At 40.9% G+C, this 22534-nt stretch overlaps 1 protein-coding gene across 2 annotated transcripts; it reads right to left on the bottom strand.

The window, feature by feature from the left end:
- Window positions 1-203: 203 nt before the first annotated feature.
- DDX3X (DEAD-box helicase 3 X-linked) lies at window positions 204-17229 on the bottom strand. 2 transcript variants are annotated; one of them, XM_029929539.1, is made up of 17 exons: window positions 16702-17229; window positions 13751-13808; window positions 11470-11517; window positions 9318-9450; window positions 8202-8360; window positions 8023-8122; window positions 7461-7596; window positions 5960-6045; window positions 5555-5653; window positions 5285-5445; window positions 4726-4870; window positions 4502-4646; window positions 4126-4307; window positions 3922-4039; window positions 3513-3666; window positions 3050-3189; window positions 204-2846 (listed from the first exon to the last, which is right to left on the bottom strand). In XM_029929539.1, the coding sequence occupies exons 1-17, from the start codon at window positions 16744-16746 to the stop codon at window positions 2767-2769; spliced, it is 1989 nt and encodes a 662-aa protein (XP_029785399.1). In that variant the 5' UTR covers window positions 16747-17229; the 3' UTR covers window positions 204-2766. The 2 variants fall into 2 exon arrangements, with proteins under 2 accessions (XP_029785399.1, XP_029785400.1); XM_029929540.1 differs by having other exon boundaries at window positions 3050-3186; window positions 16702-16860.
- Window positions 17230-22534: the final 5305 nt, after the last annotated feature.

The raw sequence follows: 22534 nt of genomic DNA, 5'->3' as shown, positions 1-22534 counted from the left end.
AAGCTGAAGTATAAACTGATTTGCAATACAATGCTATGCATCCACATAGGGACCTCTTAGATTTCCATCTACTACAATAATCTTATTTTTCACCAACATCATCTTTTATTACAAATCCTTATGGCATCAGTCATTCTGTCTCCCAAAAGGCATCTCAAATTAGCGCTGGACAGGAAAACCAAAAAAATTACACCTTACAATTCTTCAGGCAAGAGCACAACTTTATTTTCACCTATAATAAACCACAATTGACAACAACAAAGGAGACTGTGCAGTTCAACTTTTTATTTTAATAAAATCAGAATATGCACAGCACATGCAGTGCTAGCATCTAAACTAATACAATAAGCAATTACTAAAGCTACAGTGACTTGAGGTTCAATCTTTACATTCAGCAAGTTTAACTCCATTCTTATGTGATTTTTGAAACCTTATTTATTTAACTGAAAATATTGCTTACTGATAAAACTTGCTCAAATGCTATTGCTGAATGTACAAGTCACTGAATATGCCAATACAACAAAGATAACCACATGTTTGAGGATTGCAATGTGCCAGACATTCACTGAAAAAAAAAAAATACACACAACTAAACAAAACTCACGCAACAAACATCTGAGAATCTGGACACTTCTTATCAGTGTTTTGAAGTGTTTCATTAATATCTTAAGACAAGTGTATCAAAACCTTGGCAAGATTTAATTTCAAGTCGCCAATTTTGTTTTTACTAACATCAGAAAGTTATGGCTACACCGCCAATGCCGGGTCTGCTTAATTTGACTTAAGAGTTTAATATGACTTAACATTAAAAGCTCACACTACCCCGAAATATATAATTTCACGCATACGGTGACATTCAACATTCAAGTGCCAGTGTTTTTGTACTGTCTTTTGGTCAAGTTTCTTTAAACTTTCAAAGAATCACTTTTAGGCTTACAAAAATAAATATTTGTCAAAATGTTCAATAAATATTACATAAAACTAGCAGCAAAAAGTATCTAGAAATCTGTCGTGTGCAAATAGTTTTCTTCCCAACTATTATTCCCGTGGTCCCAAATAAATTTTAGAATCTAGTCCCATCCCCTTCCTAGACAAGCTGCGTTCAACAATCTCCAAGAGACAAAATAAGATTGGAAGTTTAAGGACACGCACACAAGACATATATATAAAATTCTCTGAATGTGCAATAAAAGAAGTACTTTGTAAAAAGTTATGGGCAAAATGTACAAGGGCCTAAACCTAGACTAATTGAAATAGCACCATAACAAATGACCTCAATACTGTCAAGTGCACCTACTTAATAAAAGTTTTAGAACAAGGCACAATACACTTGAAAATCTATTGCACTTTAGGAAATTTTTGCCGTCTTCCTATGCCACTGTAAAAAGATTGAGCGTTTTGATCACCGCATTCTGGCCACAAAATTAGCACAGAATTCAAAGTGGCAGAGGCATTTTAGTGGTGGACAATGCTCATCTTTGGCCAGATTTAGCATAAACAGACTATAAATACAATGGAAACCTATGCAACTAAAACTGACTACAACTGCACTGTATAGCAGAATTGACACCTTGTGCAGTTATGTACATATTTCCAACCTGTGTGATCTCAAAGATTTCAGTTTGTTACTCTTCTGGAGCCATTTTTACAAAGTCTACAGTAAGCCAGTTTAACATCTCAACGCAGCTTGAACAGAGTAATGTGAATCGGCATTTAAAATAAAGCCTGCTGCATTAATTCTTCCTGTTCATACCCTCTTGACCAAAAAACATCAACACTAGCATGCGTTATTAGACCAAAAATCACCCAGCGCCCCAATGAGGGCTGGTCATTGCTGTGGTCAGCCATTCTACCATTTCAATTTTTATGGCAGGCATTTAAAAAGTCTAAGTAGATGAATTCTCCTAAAAACCTATTTCAAGTTATCAGACCTTTAAACTTTCCCTGTAATAATATGCCCACATTTGGCTAGCTCATAATTAATGATCTGCCTAAACATTGAAAGAGGAATTGCTGTATTTACTTGCATTAACTTTGAAAACAGTGCTTTGAATGTATGCATGTATTCATACATCACCTCATCATGACTGGAATGGCTTGTTTAAAGACTATCAGGTTCTAAATACCTATCCAGGATAGAGTGAGCAAATCAGAACTTTAACTTAATACAGTTTGCCACATTAGAAACTAATTCCATCAATATGCTTCAAGACGTTTGTTGTTTGTTTTCCCCCAATCTGCAAGTATCAGAAAGCCCTAATGCAGGCTACCGCATAAGTTTTTTCCTTATTATATTTATGGATGAATCGATGATTCCTGTTAAGTTGTATCACACCTGTGTGCCAAGGTTTGATTTTAGCCCAAGTTCAGTAAATTTATTTTGTCAAAACAATTGTATCTTGAGCATTACTGAGCCAACAGGACATCAAAATAAAAAGTTGTCTAAAGTTAAAGGCACAGTACATTAACAAACAAATGATCCTCAGTCACAAAATTATAAATGCAGTTTGGGATGGGGGTTGGCGGGAGGGGAGTTAATCCAAACTACAGCAATGAAGTCTTCAAACCATCTTCTGAACAGGGCTGCTGATTGTTCCTTTCATCTCTTCGTGTGACCTTGAGCTCCCTTAAAAAAAAAATTTCAGTGGAGAATCACAGCTGGTAATGTACTGCGAGTTCTTGAAGCTACACAAGGTATAGTCTGGCTAAGTTACATGTGGTTTCCATATTAGCTTGTTTGGCAGGGTGACCTACTATAAAGCAGGTTCAGTTACCCCACCAGTCAACCCCCTGGGAGTTATAATTTCCTCCGTATCCATCACTGTTGTAAAAGCCTCCATAGCCACCTAATGAGAAATTTGAAAAAGAGAGAAATTAATTAAGTCATCCACTGTCAAATATAACCATTCCCGTAAGTACTTTGATGTCAAATTGTGAAAAGCAATCAATGGGGCCGAACTTCCCCAGTGTTTTTAACTATGCTTTGAAAAAGGACTACAAGGAAGAATCCCTCCCCAAAGAAAGACACGAGGTTAAAAACGAACATCACCTCCACCAAACCCTCTGCTGCTGCCGTGGCCGCCTCCCCCACTGCGGCTGCTGCTCGCGCGGCTGCTGCTGAAGCTGGAACTGCTGGCACCGCTGCTTTGTCGATAGTCTCGGGCACCGAAGCCTCCGCTGAATCTACTGCTGCAACAACAGAACGTGTTGGTGGTTCGAAGGAAGAAGAGGTCCCATCAGATAAGCCAGTTCTTGTTGAAACCTCCCAACGGTCCAATTTCTGATTTTTGGATTCAAACGATTCCCCATCCAGTCCTGTTTTCCCTGATGCGATCTTAAAGGCTATAGCCGTAAACGGCTCGCATTAACTTTCTGACGACCACTTCTAACACCCCTTACCCAAACAATCCAGGGAACCTAAGAAAATGAAGCCCGTTCCACTAAGTACCTGAAAAGTTAATTTTGGACACAGCACCCACCCCCATTCTTTATACGCCACCCGTATGCCTCACCTCTTAGACCGTCCACGACTGCTACCCTTGTAGTGGTGTTCGTAGGCCATGTTTTCTAACCAAGATGGCACTTCTTGTTTAGCTTCAACAAGAAGATCCAACAAATCCTTGGTAATATTTATGTTCCTCTCGTTAAAGAACGAGGTGGCAAGGCCTAAACCAGTCCCAAAAAGTACATAAATTAAAGTCTTCCATAAAAGCATAGTATTCTTACACTCCTACATAGACTATTCTGTAGAACACTAAAAAAAGAGATCACAAGTCACTTGTATATTGTGGAGATAGACTTTAACAGCATAACAGCACTCTTTACGCATAGAGTTCTTAAATTTAAGATCCTAAAAAGCTCTTTGCCACATGCATCCCACTGAAAAACCACCACCAGCCCATCAAGTAACTGAACACTTACCAAGGTTTCCTACACGTCCTGTACGGCCAATGCGATGTACATACTCCTCAATATCACTTGGTAAGTCAAAATTGATTACATGTTTCACATTTGAAATGTCCAGTCCTCTTGCTGCTACCTGGAAAGTAACTTCTGTTATATATGGCACACTTAAAGCCAAAGTTGAACACAGATAACTTGAAAATAAGTTAATACTATACATACTGCTGTAGCCACTAGAATTGGGCTTTTTCCTGAGCGGAACTGGTGAAGGGCCTCTTCTCGGTCTCTCTGAGATCGGTCTCCATGGATGCTGGTACAAGCATACCCTTCATGGTACAAGAAATCCTCCAGAGAATCTGCACCCTTTTTGGTCTCCACAAACACTAAGGTCAGCGAATCCTTGCCTGATTGTGAAAAATTACCAGGTATCTGTCACTAATAGGGACTTAGTTCTCTTTACATTTAGTAAACATTCAGAGGCAAATAAATTAAGACTTTCAACAGGATGCTTTACATGGGGAGGAAAAGCAATAAAAGTAATCCAAATGGATTCCCATTACCTAAATCACCAGTGATGCTAAAAGTTTTGTAATTTTACCTGTTGCATTTAGAAGGTCAAGCAAAAATGACCGTTTGTCAGACTCTTCCACCCAAACTACTTTCTGTGTGATGTTCTCAGAGGTAGAGCCAACTCTTCCTACAGCCAAAAAGATATACTCATCCAAGAAATCACGAGCAAGCATCTGAAAGAAAGGAATTATCATCATCTACTGAGACCAACAAATTCCTCAGTAAATAAAACTTGCAGCCATCACATGATACCTGTATTTCCTTAGGGAAAGTAGCACTAAACATCATAGTGTGGCGAACTCCCTTTGGAGGCATGGTATCTTGTTCAACTATTCTACGTATCTGAGGTTCAAACCCCATATCCAACATCCGATCAGCTTCATCTAACACCAAATATCTGTCATAAAAAACATTCAGTTTAGAATTTGAGAAGAAAACATAATTTCAGTACAGCTATTATCTATATACAATCATATACTCATTGATGGTTAAATTCCTCACACTGCAGTATTTAACACATATACCCAAGCCACAGCACAGGACTTGTGCCACGAAATAAACCATTCACAAGCACACAGCAAAACTCTTACTACTTCTGACTCTGTCCCAGTCCAGTCATTCTCAACCTCTACTAAAAGGTCACTGATTTTTCAACATTAAAACTACAATTAGTAAACTGCTCATAAAAGTTAGAGCACTAAAATAAATCACTTCTGGATCTTAAAGTTTAAACAATGCTGGTGAGTACTAAAAAACTAATGGCCAGCAATTTTAAAACTATTACATTTTATGCATTAAAAAATTAACATACTTGCAGAAGTCTAATCCAATCTTTCCTCTTTCCATCATATCCACTAGACGTCCTGGAGTAGCTACTAACAAGTGGCATCCACGCTCTAAGTCTCGAATCTGCTGTCCAATATCAGCACCACCATAAACCACGCAAGGTCGAACTCTAGATCGGTATGAAAACTACAAGCATAGAAATTTTATCAACTTCAAGGCCAACACTTTTTCATAGTCCTAGAACATTTCAAACGGATCAACAAGAAAGCCAATAATCCCTGAAAGGTGTACTTACTTTTCTGGCTTCCTCATAGATCTGTACTGCCAATTCTCTAGTTGGTGCTAATACCAAGGAGATTGGGTACTGTTTGCGACGCCCATACCTTCCATTTTCCTAAAAAATAATTTTTAAGTTAAACTCCTTAAAGGTCCATTACAACGTAATTCCCTTCTGGAGTTTACAGATTACACTTGAAAACTGTTTTTCATGAAGTAATTTGGAATAAGCAGATGTGCCATTTAGAAAGTTCTCAACAGCACCTACAAAGTTCTACAATAATGGCGCATATTTCTGGGCACCTGGCAGCTTCAGTCGGTACAGTGTGGAACTCTTGATTTCGGAGTAGTGAGGTCAAGCCACAGGTTGGACATAAAGCTTATTTAAAAAAAATAAATAATGTCCCACATAACAAATACTTACCTTCATGGCCCTCAAAGCCTCGCCTGGACCATCTGAATAAATCTGACTCAAGATGGGCAAAAGAAATGCTGCAGTTTTTCCAGACCCTGTTTAAGAGAAAGCATATTCAGAGAAAGAAAGACCTGCTTATTATTTTTGAAAAAATATTGGCTGAGGACAGTTTCTATCTGCCCTATTACTAGTTAATTAGTGGTTTTACTTTTATACCCCAATCTTCTAAAAACAGCTAAGTTAAAAATACCCAAGGATGGGCCAGTGGCGCCATGGATAACGCATCTGACTAAAAATACCCAAAAATTATTTCTTTGACCCATCTGTAACAGAAGTCAGCAAACTAGGGCCCTATGTATCTTTGTAAATAAAGCTTTATTGGAATAAAGCCAGGCCCAATCATTTACATGCTGTCTATAGGTGCTTTTGCACTATAACAGCATAAACGAGTAGATTGGCAACAGAGACTATGTGGGCCCATAAAAGTCAAAAATGTTTATTTCGCTCCCTCAGAGAAAGTATACCAAACTCTGATCAATAACAATGCAGGATTCACTTCTTTGCATTTGTGTTTGTAGAGAACAGAAATTTTGCCTCAAAAGTGACGTCAATTTCAATTTCTAACACACACACATATATACACACTTACTGCATATATTCTGGTGTACAAAGGATGACATTTTCACTCTTCCATAGGGAAGGAAAGATACCAGACGGGAGGGGATGTTGTCACCTTCCTTCAAATTGATCAAACTCACAGATACAGCAAAGCTTATACTCAATTTAGAGGCTACAACTATACCCATTCCCAAAAGATGGGAGGTGCTCCTTTACCACAAAAGCACCTTTCTTTCCCTTGGCCCATTTCCTATGGATCACAAACTATTCTGACATTATTCTTATTGATCTCACGGTTGTGAGTTCGAGCCCCGCGTCTAGCTCTGCACCGACAGTGGGAAGCCTGCTTGGGATTCTCTCTCTCTCCCCCCTCTTCTCTCTGACCCTCCCCTGCTCCTGTTCTAAATTAATAAACTTATTAAAAAAAATGTTACAGAACCAAGGGTTGAAGGCGGAGGGGGGAGGGGAAGGGAGGTGGTGGTAATGGAGGAGGGCACTTGCGGGGAAGAACACTGGGTGTTATATGGAAACCAATTTGACAATAAACTATTAAAAAAAATTTTTTTTAATGATGTTATAGTGCTAATTTCCCACCACTGCAATGACAATAATCTAACCCTGTTGCAGCAATTAACAGGCTGAGGGCTTTCTATAGGCTTCCTCAAGATGTCCTAATGAGAGGACTAAAGATAACAGAATCCAAAGGTCTAAGACAAGAAATACCAGCCAGGTACTCCCTATAGCTATATCAAAATATACCAGTTAGGCTACATGTAGGACTCAAGTTTCCCCATGGAAGTTAGACATCTTGTGTGGAGTTTTTTTGTACTAGTTTTATGAGTAAATCCAATTAAGGTATTGACAACTTTTTACTTTTATCAAGTAAACTTACCTGTTTGGGCACAAGCCATCAAGTCTCTTTTCTCTTTGATAATAGGAATAGCATGCTTTTGCACTGGAGTTGGGCGAGTGTAACGAGTAAGCTCAATGTTTCCCATAATAATTTCTCCCATCTCAACATCGCTGAACTATCAAGAAATTCAACAGGGTTAAATTGCTATAAATGCTATCCCAGAGCCATTTTTGTTTTATACTAATACAATCAGGAGGAAAAACCCTAATACCTAATTTGTACTTTATGAATGCTTTAAATAGTAATGTAATATATATCATACTATATATTATAATATATATAATAAATAACATTTTGAAGAAAATCAGTCCCCAGGCTTATTACTCTACATTGAAGTTTGGGGTCTTCCTACATTATTAGTAATGGCGACACTGAACACTCCCTTTCCCTTTCCACAAATCAACGAGCCAGGTTTTTAATGTAATTAAAGAATTATTCAAGTAGGCATGATCTATATTTGCTTTTTGGAAGCCCACCTGATTTTGATGCTGTGAGAACATTTACACTTCCCTGTCTTAAAAAGTCAAGCAAAAATACTTACACTTTCAATGTGTGGAGGACAGTTGTTGCCTGTTGCCTCAACTGGAATGTCATCATATTTCTCAAAGTTAATCCCAGTGTTGCCTCCAGAAAAAAGTTCCCTGAAATCAAAAGATTGATAAGTTTGTTATGCTAGCTAATGAGGCTTTGTTGCAATTAACATGTATTTCAAAAACTTACTGTTCCAAGCGTTCACTTGGTGGGAGTGGTTTTGACCAATCATCTTCATCTGATTTGTCACACCAGCGACTATTTCCACCACGTTCAAATTTGCCAAAGCCACTTCTATCGCTACGGCTGCCAAGGCCATCATAGTCACTCCGTCCACGATCATCAAACCTGAACAGCATAAGCAACTAATCAGAATATCATTTAACCATTATCAGATTACTGCTACTACTCTAGAACTATACCTGAGAGAAGTTCAATTACTCATTATGGCTAACTTCAAGGACATCAATTTTGCTCAACTCTTATTTGACAAATAAGACCCTCTAATTAATCAGATCAAAAGTATAATTTACATAGCTTTTACATTCTAAAATAAGTATCCTTGATTTCTATAAAATTATATAGCCTACACAGGCCTCATACATGCTGAAATTAAGAACCAAGTCTTAAATATTTAGTATCAGCATATGACTTGTACTTTCATTTAAAGTTCTCATCCAAATATATTTTAGTGGTAGGAATAAGAAGAAAATAGCACACCAAATGTCAATTGTCCCAATTATACTAGGATATCATTTAAAAGGACAATCAATTTACCTGTGTGACAGACTTTGGATAAAAGGTAGAAAATAATCCTTACCTGAATTAAGATGTTTTTAGTTTTAGGCCTGTTTGCGAAAAATCAGGACACACAGGACTAACCACAGCTATTAGGCGCATGAGGTCAGTTCACCACTTGTGTAATCAAAAATATAAGGTGTTTAAAAATTGTCATAAAGAATATCCACAAAAATCTCAACCAAATTAGGCCATTCACTAAATAAACTTACTGCTTTAAATATAAAGAAAACTAGATTAATTATGAAAAGAACTGATTTCATTATGCCCAGGGGCACGTTCATATTTTCATCTAACTTCTATAGAACAAGTTCAACTTAGTTAAGACCTCTTATGGCTAAGAAAATATTACACAGATATAATGCTTAACATCCAAACAGGGGGTCTATTAAGGGATAAAAGCAACATGCTTAGTGGGACGAGTACAAGAACAAGTACTTCTCAAATTAAAAACCAATTCCTAAATTGCATATACATAAGGTGAAAAGAGAAATAGAAATCACATACCTTCCCCTTGATCCACTTCCACGATCACTAAAGAAACTAGACTTCCCTCTTGAATCATTACGAGATCCAAAACTGCTGTATGCATCCTTATCTTTACTAGAACTCCACCCTGAACTGTCTTTATCGTAGAATCCTTCAATTAAAAAAAAGCAAACCAATTTTATTGTATTAGTTAGAAATTTATAATACCTAGCTTTCTGAATTTGAAGCCCTCCACTAATTTTATCTTATCTCTGTGAACTGGAAGGATAATGGAAATATTCCTATCATAGTACTAGAGTAGAACCAAGATTTAGAGCTGGTATACAATGGCACACAAAATTTTTTAGATTTTCTCCACTAGAAAATATTGTTCACTAAACCAAGCAATTTAACAGTCTAAAGAGTTCTAAATGAATACCACCCTCTAAAAAGGTCAATAGCTTGGCCTATAAACAATGATTATGGTGTAGTTATATGACCACAACCAAATCCATTCATTTTATAGGTATGAACGAGTTTACTGGAAAAGTTATCATTGTTTCAGTGTTTCTCAGAGGTGATGATATTAAAGACATTCCTAAAGGTGTCAAATTCCCTGACTTAATACATTATTTTCCAGTTTCAATAGTAAAAAGTAGAACAACAATGCTCTGTTCACATGAAATACAAATAAAAACCAGAAAAATCTTCATCCCTACAGTTAGTGTGGACAGATTTCCTAGGGTACAACTGTAAGCATTCAGTAAGAGGGAATGAGAAAGGTGTAAATTAGCCCAAGAGATAGAGGGTTTAAAGATAAGTAAAACGTTTAAACTAGTTTCAGTAGCACGTATTAAACAGAGATCATTTACAAGTTACTTTCCTTCAGCCTTATGCCTCTATCATTAGCCAGCCAAGTGATCAACACCTCAGCAAGCAATCAAGAGTTGAATTAGATTTTTAAGAGTTCTTTCAGTTAGTTCTAAAACCTCTGTGATACTACCCCTTCCCTTTGATCAGTCACTACAATGAAGAGGGAAAAGCACTAAATATATGTGGGGGGGGGGCAAATTTCAGCTAGAACACTGTAAGAATGAGAGAACACATGACAATAAAGACAAACTCTGCAGTAACTACGAATAGTGATATGATAGTTAAGAAATTACAATACAAATTTTATATCCATGTATTGCCAGGGACAGTGAAGCTAATACATAGACTGCATATGCACATGGAAGAATGATAGCAAACTACATGCTCCTGTGGACTTCTGCACCCTTCTGATTCTGCCTTCTTTATCGTCTTTCTTCTTGACCTTCAAATAGTTTTCGAAACCTTCATTTTTCTTCCAAATCTCAGAACACCTATTTTACAGAATATACAGCACCCAAACAATTGTCACATAATGAGGTATCTACTAGGTATCACTACATTATAAACACAACCAGAAAAGACAAGGTGTTGATTAGACAAAACTTTTTTTTAAATTTATGTTTATTATTGAGACAGAGAGAAACAGAGCATGAGTGGGGGAGGGACAGAGAGGGAGGGAGACACAGACTCCGAAGCAGGCTCCAGGCTCTGAGCTGTCAGCACAGAGCCCAACGCGGGGCCCGAACCCACAAACTGTGAAATCATGACCTGAGCCGAAGTCGGTCACTTAACTGACTGAGCCACCCAGGCGCCCCTAGATAAAACTTTTCAAATGAAGCAGTTAAGGGCAAGAAGATGAAACCAGAGAATCACTCCCTACTCACTGGGGCTTGCCCAATGCTATATAATCTGTTACCTATTCTGCAATAACTCCTCTGTCTTTTGACAGCTCTGCAAAACAGAAATAACTGGGTTATCACCATGCAATTCGGTTTACATAGTAGGACACCCACTCACCTTTTTCAAATTGAAATCATGATATCAATGATTACAAACACAAATTACAAAGTACAACACTAGTAAAATTGTAGGTAACCATGCTCTTGGCCAGAGGAATCTGACATAGGAAATAGAGAATTTTCCACTGTGTGACTTTAGAGGAGTTTCTCCAGAGTAAGGCCTAATATTTGAACCAATTCTAACAGAGGTACAGGAGACCACAATATTTACAGACTTCCCAAAGTGCCTCATTTTTCCCTAGGCTCTGACTTCTAAACACAACAAGAATTAGGTCTACCAAGTTGCTTAAAAGACTTACCTTTAGTAGCTTCTCTGTTCCTTAAATGAGGAGGAATATAGCGTCCTTCTAAAAGAAAGAATATAAAATTAAATGTCAAAACTTAAAGCTTTTTACAAAAATTTGTGCTATTAAAATAAAAAGACAACCCCAGGGGTGCCTGAGTTGCTCAGTCAGTTAAGCATCCGAGACTCTTGCTTTCAGCTCAGGTCATGATCTCATGGTTCATGGGTTCAAGCCTAGGGTCGGGCCCTGCACTGACGTGCAGAGCCTGTTTAGAATTCTCTCTCTGCCCCTCCCCTGCTTACGCATGCGCGCTCTCACTCTCTCAATAAAAAAATAAAACTTCAAAAAAAAAAAAGGGTCCTAGAAAAAAAATTTAATATATAGCCTACCAGTCTGACTTACTTGGAAATGGGGGCGGTGAGGGGGGAATAGAATCTACTTTTATTTTAAATAGGTTGTTGCTGTTTAAGAACTTTCAAAGGAAAGGGGAGGAGGGGAAAAGTTTGGTAAATAAAAATTTGACCTGGAACTTAATCACTGAAACCCACAAATAAATAGAACTTGCTACTAGTGGTTAATACAACACAATTTTTCTTTCTAAAGGCCTGCTATTATTGAGAACTGCCAAACAAAGTCACCACATTAAGCATTATTTTAACAACCTAAAACTGCTACATAATAAATCCTGCAATGAGCCACTAAGAGGCTTTTTTTGTTTCTAACCTGATTAAGTTCCAAAACATAGATTACACATAAAGAAAAATAGCAATGGGGAGAGGATTTCAAGGAACTGAGAATTTTAACTTGGAGCTTACTGAGTCTACAGTCAACTGTTGTTGCTTACAGAAGTATGCAGGCAAGAAATACAGCCTAGATAATGGATGAGAAACAAAAGCAAATTAACATATCCACCAAGTAAAGGAAAAGTCAAACTGCTTTATTACTAGTAAACCTGCAATTTAACTTTCTTTTCCACTTTTGGGTTGAGCTAAATATTAAAGTTCTCTACAGGATGATCAACTCCTAAGAGATCTTTAACATGACAAATAAAGTGAAATCTAAAAATACCAAGTTACTTTGTGCCCAATGAATGAGGCCTTTCTTGCCTAAAAATGAGACCATGTCCTTTACCACCTAACACAATGGAAAAAAATGCTTCCAGACCCTACAGCCTATACCCATTTCCTCCCCCACTTTTTTGGTGGGAGTTGTTAATAGGAAGAGATCTGACCTGAAGGGACCCGAAGCAGGTCTACTGCCAAGTAATAAATCCCTACACTTTAATACTAATCTCTAACAAGTCTCAAACAAAACAATATAAAACTCTCTGAAAAAATAAAATGAAATAAACTTTTTTATCTCATTTCTTTCCCAAAAAATGATGCAATTCAGCATTTAAAATCCTAACCACCACTTCAAGATTCAATATAGCCTTGTTCTATCAGCAGGTCTCACGTTCCTCACAGGAGAGGGTTAGCTGTATCTGATGAACAAAAATGTTCCCTTTATGGGGTGTCTGGGTGGCTCAGTCGTTTTAAGCGTCCAGCTTCGACTCAGGTCATGATCTCCCGGTTCGTGAATTGAGCCCCACATGTGGCTCTGTGCTGAAAGCAAGGAGCCTGCTAGGGATTGATTCTTCCTCTCTCCTCTCTCCCTCTGCCTCTCCCTCACTTGCGTTTTCTCTCAAAATAAACTTTAAAAAAAAGTTCCTTTTATTGAATTTAATTTGGTAGATTCACTCTAATAGGGATAAGCACATTCCCACTACCTCTAAGCTGGGCTCAAGATTCATAATGGACATAATCAAACTCTTCCAAAGATAATTTGTGTGTTTTAGCAAGTTCTTTTTAATGATTTTTACTCAAAATTTGTGGTGCTTTTATTATTACCCAAAGGCCACAATGCTTTAGATTGACCACGGAGTATACTACATAATTCTATTTAACACTGACTACATAATAACCGTATGCAATAAAAAAAAAACTGGAGGGGAAATTCTTAAGCTTTAACGTAAGTCCAATGCTGGGGCACCTGGGTGGCTTCAGTCGGTTGAGGGTCCATGGGTTTGAGCCCCTCATCAGGCTCTGTGCTGACAGCTAGCTCAGAGCCTGGAGCCTGTCTTCGTATTCTGTGTCTACCTCTCTCTGACCCTCCCCTGCTCACGCTCTCTCTCTCTCTCTCTCTCTCTCTCAAAAAAAATAAAACATTAAAAAAAATTTTAATAAAAATAAGTCCAAAGGAACATTAAGTTATTAAAGCTCTAGTAGACAAAAAGTCCATAAAATGGTTTACTTACTGCTTGCTGTACTTCCTCCACTCTGATTATCTGAAGAGTTCAGGTCTAGGCCAGCAAACTAGAACAGAATTAAATGTTAGCCACCCGTGTGTTGAAATATCATGAAGAGAAAATTAGTCCTTCCCTCTAGAATTGATTACCACTAGTTGCCCTGCCTGCTTCATGAGGCTAATATGAAACTCTTAATGAGAATGTTAACGAAGTATGCATTTTAAAGACTAAAATTCTAAGCAAACACAAAATAGCACAAACTGCGATACAAAGCCACACAGTAAGATGCTGGTATTATCCAGTAGAAACCGGGTCCAAATTTAAGTCATTCAATTCAAAATGTATTTTATTTGTAACATTTTCCTAAGTAAAAGCTCCAAAAAATTAAAATTATTTTAAAATGTCAAATAGGCAATTCATTTTTACTCCCATATTTGACAAATATTTCCAATACCACCAACTTTCTGCTTGGAATTACTTTAAACCTATAGAGCACACCTGAAAAAGCACAAAATTTAGTTGACCACTTCTTAGTTCTTTTATCCCTAAATATTGCACAAGTATTTTTAATTAGGGTAGCACTGTTAAGACCAACTCTGTGGGGACACCTCGGTGGTCATGATCTCAAGGTTTGAGCCCTGCATCAACTCTGCACTGACAATGCGGAATCCGCTTGGGATTCTGTCTCCAGCCTTCTCTGGCCCCTCTTCCTCTCTTTCAAAATGAATAAACTTAAAAAACCCCAACTTTGTGAAGTAGGTACCACCTATTTATTCTCCCATTTTTAAGATTAAGTTCAGAAGACTTTCGGCATAAATGGCATTCAATACTTTTCAAGAGTAGGACACATTTCATGGTCTTTAATCTCAATTTCTACTCATCCCCTTACACTGGAAGCTCAAAGCCTCAACATTATACAAAATGACCTGCTATGTTCTAGCATTCTGTAATGACTAACCAGAAATTACTTGTAAGTAATACCAGGAAAAAAACTACACCTGTCAAAAGAAACTTTTTTTAAGAAAGCCACAGAAGACCACATCACACAGTACTGATGCCACCTGTTTGCAAAGGTGGTATAAGTCTTCTGTTAAAAGCTCAAGACTGATACTTCCAAATTGTAAGCATCATCATGGAATCATTGAAAACTGGAAGGAGATGCTAAATCTTAAAAAGAAAAAAAGTATTAAGGCGTTTAGGCATCTCGCTCCCATAATTTGTATTAGCAAAAACGCTAATGAAGTTATTCAAGAGACTGATACTTAAAGGGCAAGAGGAACTCTTTTTGCATTTGAATTTTGTCATCAATTTGCTTGCTGCTTAATTCTAACGAGTCTACATATTTTTTAAATTATATCACAAATTTAAATAAAGCTCGTTCCTGCCTATAATCTTTTTAAATCGGCACCACCTATACACAAAACGTTAAAAATGGGGATAGCCTGTGCTGTTGACAACAGATTTTCTATGTGCTTCATTCAACATATGACGTGTCAGCAATTTGAAGGATTAATACAATTGATTAATGGAAGAAAAAACCGCTCCCAAAGAAACAGACTGCAAAATCTGTAAAAATATATTACACACGACTGCATTAAAATCTATCAATTTGTGTCACTAAACCTCGTTTCAGGATTTTTCTGGAGTTTGGGGTAAGCAGAAGTTTGTTTACTTAAAGGTCTCCTAACATCCCACCGAAAAGCTTATCTGTAGAATGGTACCTCTATTGCAAAGGAGTAACAGACTTCCTGCCACCGAAGCCCATCCTCCGTTAATCTACCACCAAACCCTTAGAAGAAGGGATTCCAGTTAAGACGACAGACCCGGAGCTCTGACCTATTTCACAATCTCACTTCACAGGCAGCAACAAGTCAACAACAAAACTGTTTATTTCCCCCAAGCTACATTCCGGGTATTTTTCCTCCGGCCGATTCCCGGATCAAACGTCACTAACACGGGAACAGTCACACAACCCGTGGTACCACCCAAAACAACGCGCGGCCCTCAGCTAAATCGCCACACACTAAGTGGAGCAAGTAAGAAAAGGGGCCACGTCAGGTCTCTAACCTCCCTGAAGTCTCCCCACCGCGTTCAATCTCTATATAGAGCCCAGCTCAACGGCACACGCAAAGACCCATTACTCCCTCCCCTCCCCCCCCACTCCGCCCCAAATCTTCTGCGTCACAAAACTTTCCACTCCGGAAACGCGGCCTCAGCGGCCGCGGCACCCGGCGTGCGATGGCCCCTGCGGAAACGGGGCTGGAGCGAAAAGGCCCGCGGAAGGAAGCCCGGCAGGAACAAGATGCCCATTCCATCCTTCTTTCCAGGCCCTCGACGGCCCGTGACCCGCTCTCTCCCGCTAGTGGGCCACAGGGCCGCCCAGGCACCCAGCCCCACACAAAGAAGGCCGCCGCCATTACCCCGAGCGAAGGCCACCCCCCGCGCCGCCCCCTCCCACATTCCAGGGCTGCGTCCCTCATGCGCGCGCGCGCGCACACACACACACACACACACACGAAAGCTGCAAGGTCTCTGGACAGGAATCCAGGCTGCAATAGCAAAGAGAGTCAAAAGCCCTGGAGGCCAAAAGGATCCCCATTCGTGCACTGCCGTGCCATGCACCCCCCCCCACCCATGGGTCACTAACCAGCCGAGGTTCGCGCGTGCGCGTCTCCGCGAAAAAGCGCGCCCCCCCTCCCTCTCCGCCCGCCTGCGCACGCACACACAAAAGCCGCCATTGTGCTCGGCCCGGGGACAATACCGCGGGCCAAGCCGGGACCCCGGCCCGAGCGACAGCCATCACCAGCATTCCTACCACCTCCCCGTTCCTCCATAGCTACAGACCACTGACATTGGCCAGCCCGAAGTACCCAGGAGATGGGAACTAAGAGTGCCAGCTAGCGCTGCGCCATAAGCCAAGTTAGGTCAGCAACCACCCCGGTAGGTTCCTTGCAGCTTACCTGCTGGTCCAGCCCGAGCGCATTTTCCACCGCCACATGACTCATCCCTGAAGAGTACCGAGAACTCGGAGTCTTCCGCTGCTAAGCGAGTGTGTTTGACTCACCGCGAAGGCCCTCTCACAGGAGAACTGCGGCTCTGGGACGCAGCGCGCGGCCACGGATCTAATATACCCACTTGAATTGCTCTTACGTCAACACGTAAGACGTAGCCCCTCCCCGTTCACACCCGAACTCCTGTCGTTGTGACTTCTGCCTAGTTACTGCGCTTTCGTGTAGTCCAAATCTCGCGTGATTTCCTAAGCAGTCCTGTTCCTGGCTCGTCGTTCTACCTTGGAGCTCAGAGCGCTAAATGCTGCCCTATTTCGCCTGAGCTTCAGTTCCCCCGTTCTCCGTTTAATACCCTAGCGCAAGTCTTTGAGTTCTTGAGATCTCGCGATAGCTCGTCGTGTCCCCCTTTTGCGCCGGCTAGGAGGTCTTAAGATTTAACCTAGGCCTCTTTCCCTTTTTTCTCCCTATGCCCCCAGTTTTTGCTGTTCCTTTCAACTGCAAACTCGCTCTCTTTTCTCTCTCAGTCTTTGGACTTGGAGATGCCAGGAGATTTCTCTGAAGTAATCAGCCCTCGCTCTTCCGCGGGTGGGCTCCTGGAAATCGGAGTTAGGCGAAAGAAAGCCCGAAGCCGGGAGGACGGCGGGTCACGTGACCGCAGGTGTCGCTCACGGTGGCCATTTTGTGGAGCAAACCTTGGCCTGAATTGAGTGCTCCGAGGGCCGGGGGGAGGTGGGGGGAGAGGGGACCAGAGAGGGATGAGGGGCAGAGGAGGAGAGAAGAAAGGGAAAAGGAGGAGGGGGGAGAGGAGGAGGAAGGAAGACGGAGTGGAGATTGGGGTTATGGTCGGGGTGGTAGTGGAGGTGATCTGGGGGACCTTTGCATGTGACGGGACACTTAACTGCGCGGTTGCCTAGGCAGCGGGGGCACCGCCTAGGAACGCAATAGTCCCTACTGACCCACCCTCCCGACGCGAGCGCAGTGCGCTCCTCGCGCTCCACCACCCGCGGTGAGGAAACAATGAGACAATCAAGCGCTGAACTTGAGCCGTCGCTTGTGAACCCTCCCGGGATCCCAAGACCCCGGCCCTCCGTGGGAACAACGGCTACTTTAAGCCGCTAGTTTCCTCCCGCGAGGCGTTCAGCAGCTCAGGGCCGGTGGCCTCCTGTGCGCTGCTTCCCCCAAAGCTAGGGACCCTGGGGTTGCAAACGGCTCTCCTAGGGAGTCGGCAGTGTCTTGTGGCCGGGCGCAGTCAAGGCCTGCGGGAGGAAATGCTACATACGACGCTGTTGGCTTGGAGTGGGGGTGACCCTCAGGCCACTGCGGTGGATGAGGAGTGGGAGGAAATAGGTTTCTGCTGTAGGAGGAACCCCTTCTTGTAGCCCTCTCCGAAGCAAGCCTCCCCTAGTTTTTGTTTGAGTGCCACAAGCCCTTAAATAGAAGAAAATGTCTTGACTAGTCTCCACTCTGGCTTTAAGTGAGCAGCCGCGTATACATGGTTCTTTGAAACGCTTTTCCCCTCTCTTCTAACCCTCGGACTGACAAATAATATTTCACCGTCCCTCAAAGGGTCTTCTGCTGCCAGAATTCAAATAGCTCGGACTCATCATATAAATACCACGTAACTTCTCTCCCTTTTCAATTTTTAAAATTGAAACTGAAATTATGACGAGATAGGGAGATAGTATTAACACTTGTGTCCTGGGGCAAGTTGCTTTAACTGCTTTGGGTCTCCATTTCATCATCTATATAAGGAGTTGGTTGGACTACGTAACCCTGTAAAAGACTCCGTTCCTTTTTATGTCTACTGTTTGTATTCCCCTTTTAACCGTGCCGAAATAACAAATCCTAGAAAATGTGATCTAAACGCAACACACAATTTCAAAAAACGTTACCTCACTGTAGGATAGAAACAAAACGATAATAATAAAACAATAGATTTTAATATGTGAATGCTCCCGCACAAGGACACTAACATGATAGACACCTGCCTAGCGCAGTCACAAAGGCAAACTGAAAGTGTTTTTGCAACTCAAGTACCGTGAACAGCGTTGCCATTGGTGACCTTCTTTTTCAAAATGAACTCTTGCTGATGTTTGAAACAAAACAATTCAATCTTTTCTCCATTGTTCCAGTATTTACAATGCTAGAGAATTCAGTGTGTATCGAAAACTGAGCAAAAATATTTTTGTTCATATGTAAAATACTATTCCAGGCTTTATATCATAATGAACTGGTTTTTCACTTATGTGAGCGTCCAGCGGATCGATTCTTTGCAGCATGGGACCGACCAGCATTGTAGAACATCTAGCACGCCTGGTCCCTGCCCGCTAAATGCCAATAGCCATGCTAGTCATGGTGACAACCAAAAATACAGATTTCCACAATGCCCCCTTGAAAACCCAATAACCTTAGTGATCATTAAGGTACCTTTCGGCCCTGCTATTTGTGAATTCTCATGGAGCATTAGTGAGGTGTTTCTGCTTGGTTTGGCGTCAGCTTCCTTTTCCTATAGACCAGGGTTAACAGATTCAAAAGGTGATAGTTCTGACAGTTCAAACTGCATCCGGCAACAATGGGACATACTGATATCCCTGGTTCTGGGCTTTCTTTTACTTTTCAGTAGCGCCAATGTACAGGGTACTGCCATGGGAATACTTAAAAGAATTAAAATATACAGTTTCCTATTTTCAATTAACCCCTGCTCATAGGCATACTCGGTTCAAACCACTGGGGTGTTTTGTTAATCAATATGTTATAATTGGAATATGAACTTGGAAAGGAAGCAAGGAAACATACAAGGCTTTGTCTCCAAACACATTCACTCTGAAAAAGAATGATATGCGCACTTGAGGTAGCTAAATGAGCCAACTTTCATAGCACTCCAAAGGACTTTTCCACTAAGCAGTCATTTGCATATCTTCTTCACACACAGTCATTTGCAAATTTCATTTGAAGTGACCTAAAAAGGGTTAGGAAAAGCTGAAACCAGGGAAACTTTTTTTTGCATTCTCACTTCCTTACATTCCCAGACAATGTTAAGTTGATGGCCCATATGAGGCAAATAGACGATTTGCACCACCCCCACACCCCAATCCCTTGAGGCAGCTGAGCAGACAAAAGCCTAGAAACTGCAGATCCTGGAACCGCATTTCAGATTCCTGCTGTACTGCTTACAAGCTGTGTGACTGGGGGCACTTACTTGACATCTCAGTACCTCAGTTTCCTTGTCTGTCAAGTTAGGTGAAAAACAGTTTCTGTTTCGGGCCCCTGGCTGGCTTAGCCAGAACAGCGTGGCGACTCTTGATCTTGGGGTGATGGATTTGAGCCCCACATTGGCTGTAGTGATAAATAAACTTAAAAAGAATCGTTTCTGTCTCAAAAGGTGGTTGAAATTCAAGGGCTAGTGCGTGAAAGTGCTTTGCAAGGAGTAAGAAATTAGTACTTGGTATATTCATGTACATATACACTTTTCTCCCTCCCAATTGTCTCAATGCCCCCCCCTACATACACCCCCAGTAGAGTGAGTTGCTCTGGCATAGGACTCCTGAAGCACTAATTGCTCAAGCCACTGTTACATTCACTGTGTTGTACTGCAGTTTTGCGTGAGTCCACGGAGGAGAGGACACTTGCCACACCCCAAGACTACCCGATAGATGTTTTATGATGAGTAAATAGTGCAAATGACCGCGTTGAGCAAGTCGTAAGGTAGAGCACGTTAAGGGATATAAAACCATTATTTTGCTTCCGCAAATGGTTTTAAGTAAATTTCATCACCATTCTCTGAGACTGAGATAAACTGAAATCACATTATTGTGGTACAAATAAATAATGTGCCCAAGTAACTAAAAACCTTGCGGAAAGATAATCAGACTATTCTGCAGCTTGAAGAAAAGCAGTAGGAAAAGGGATTCTAAGAGACAGAAACCTCAGAGCCTTTAGTGAACCTCATGATTAGCAGTCGTTTTCTTGCAAGGTCCAGAGGAAACATCTCCTGGGTCTAACTGACCCATACTCCCTTTAGAATAAAGTTCAAGGAGGGTGGAACTTCCCCTGTAATCAGAAGGATAATTACAGGTGTGGAGGTAAAAGCAATGCTTTTACCTTTTAAGTCTCCTTTTATGTTTTAAAGTGTAAAAGCCTTTTTGAGTTTTTGTTTTGGGCTCCCAATAAAGCAGATCGGCTTCCAAAGCCAGCTAATGTACAGTCCAGTTAACCCTTGAGCAACAGGGGTTTGAACGGCGGGGTCCATTTATTCATGTTTTGGTTTTGTTTTTGTTTTTTACAGTACTGTAAATGTATTTTCTTTTCCTTATGATTTTTTTTTAAGTTCTACACCCAACATGGGGCTTGACCTCACAACCCCGAAATCAAGAATCGTGTGCTGTACCAACTGAGCCAGCCAGGTGCCCCTTCCTTATGATTTTCTTAATAACATTTATTTTCTCTAACTTACATTATTGTAAAATACAATATGTCATACGTATTAACCTATAAAATGTGTTAATCAACTGTTTATGCTATCATCAGAAAGGCTTCATGTCAAAAGTAAGCTATTAGTAAAGTTTTGGGGGAGTCCAAAGTTACGCAGGGATTTTCAACTGATCAGGGTCAACTATGATTAGGAAAACGTTACTAGGAAGGCTGATAAAAACTCTAAAGGAAAAAGAGGAGTCTTAGACTTTGAGATATTGCTGTACACCCTTATTCTCCAAAACCGGGCATATTTTAGACAATTATTATATCCCCAGATAGCAAATCTGGCCTGGAATCCACTTTCCTCCCACAAAGATGTCAAGATGAAAAACAAAATTATATCGGAGGTTATCTTCTCTATCACTAACATTGCTAAAAATATTTTCAAACAGAAAAGCCCAGTGTACTTCTGCCTTCATTCATGCAAACTGACTAGGCAGTACAAGGATAAATAGGGAAGCCGTGGGTATAGGCTCTGAACCTGAGGGAACAAGGGCAATGAGACTGCCTTGCCTTGGGAGAGAAGGGGAAGACCTTCGGTAATACAACGAAGAGGGTCACATGCCTTCAAGATTCCCATGCTGCATCTTAGGTGATGGCATTTTTAGCCGTTTCTCTCTCTTGAGTGCGGGTGATGCAGAACGTGGCCATAATCTCACAGCGGTCCTGCGGTCCTGCGTTGGACTTACACACTCTGTGCTTCGTAAAACGAATTCTTTTCCTACACCTTCCTACTTCGCGATTATTGCTGTCGTTGTCTTACAGACCTTGAAAGCTACTAAGTTTAATCATTTCTAAAGATTTTTAGACCTTTTCAACTTTTGAATTTTTATTTCTTTAACAGTCCTCTGCTTACGACTGTCAACGATATCGTGATTTAGAATAAGAAATACATATTTGGTCTTCGACCCCCATTCCTGGCACAGAGCTCCTAAAATCCTAGGAATTTCCTGTGAGGGGAGAGAGCGATAAAGAGCTTTTGTTATGTTAACGAAGTGACATCTGCAAAGTGCGGATGGTTGGGGGCTGGATGGCGAATCGGACCTTTCAGTCCCACCCACTCCCCCTGACGTGAGAGGGGGTGGGGAGCTGGAGGTTAAATTCAATCCCCTATGGCCCATGGTTTAATCGTGCCTGTGTCGTAAACCTGTATCAACACTGAAGAAGACTAGTTCGGAGAGCTTCCGGGTTAGTGAGCACGCGGAGATGTGGGGAGATTGGAGAGCCTGGAAAGGGCACGGAGCCTCCCTGCCCTTTCTCCCCTACCTTGCCCTACGCGTTTCTTCCATCTGGCTGTTCCGAGTCATCCTTT

This window comes from Suricata suricatta, chromosome X (assembly GCF_006229205.1).
Source record: "Suricata suricatta isolate VVHF042 chromosome X, meerkat_22Aug2017_6uvM2_HiC, whole genome shotgun sequence".
NCBI classification, from domain to species: domain Eukaryota; kingdom Metazoa; phylum Chordata; class Mammalia; order Carnivora; family Herpestidae; genus Suricata; species Suricata suricatta.
The sequence above is the reverse complement of the archived record's forward strand: the minus strand, read 5'-3'. Positions and strand labels throughout refer to the sequence as shown.

Coding starts and splice junctions, on each gene's coding strand:
- DDX3X (XM_029929539.1), bottom strand. CDS start 16,746: ATGAGTCATGTGGCGGTGGAAAATGCGCTCGGGCTGGACCAGCAG. Junction 4,871..5,284: donor ATTGGATTAGACTTCTGCAA/GTATGTTAATTT, acceptor TTTTTATGACAG/ATATTTGGTGTTAGATGAAG. Junction 4,647..4,725: donor CTTTCCCTAAGGAAATACAG/GTATCATGTGAT, acceptor CCTTTCTTTCAG/ATGCTTGCTCGTGATTTCTT.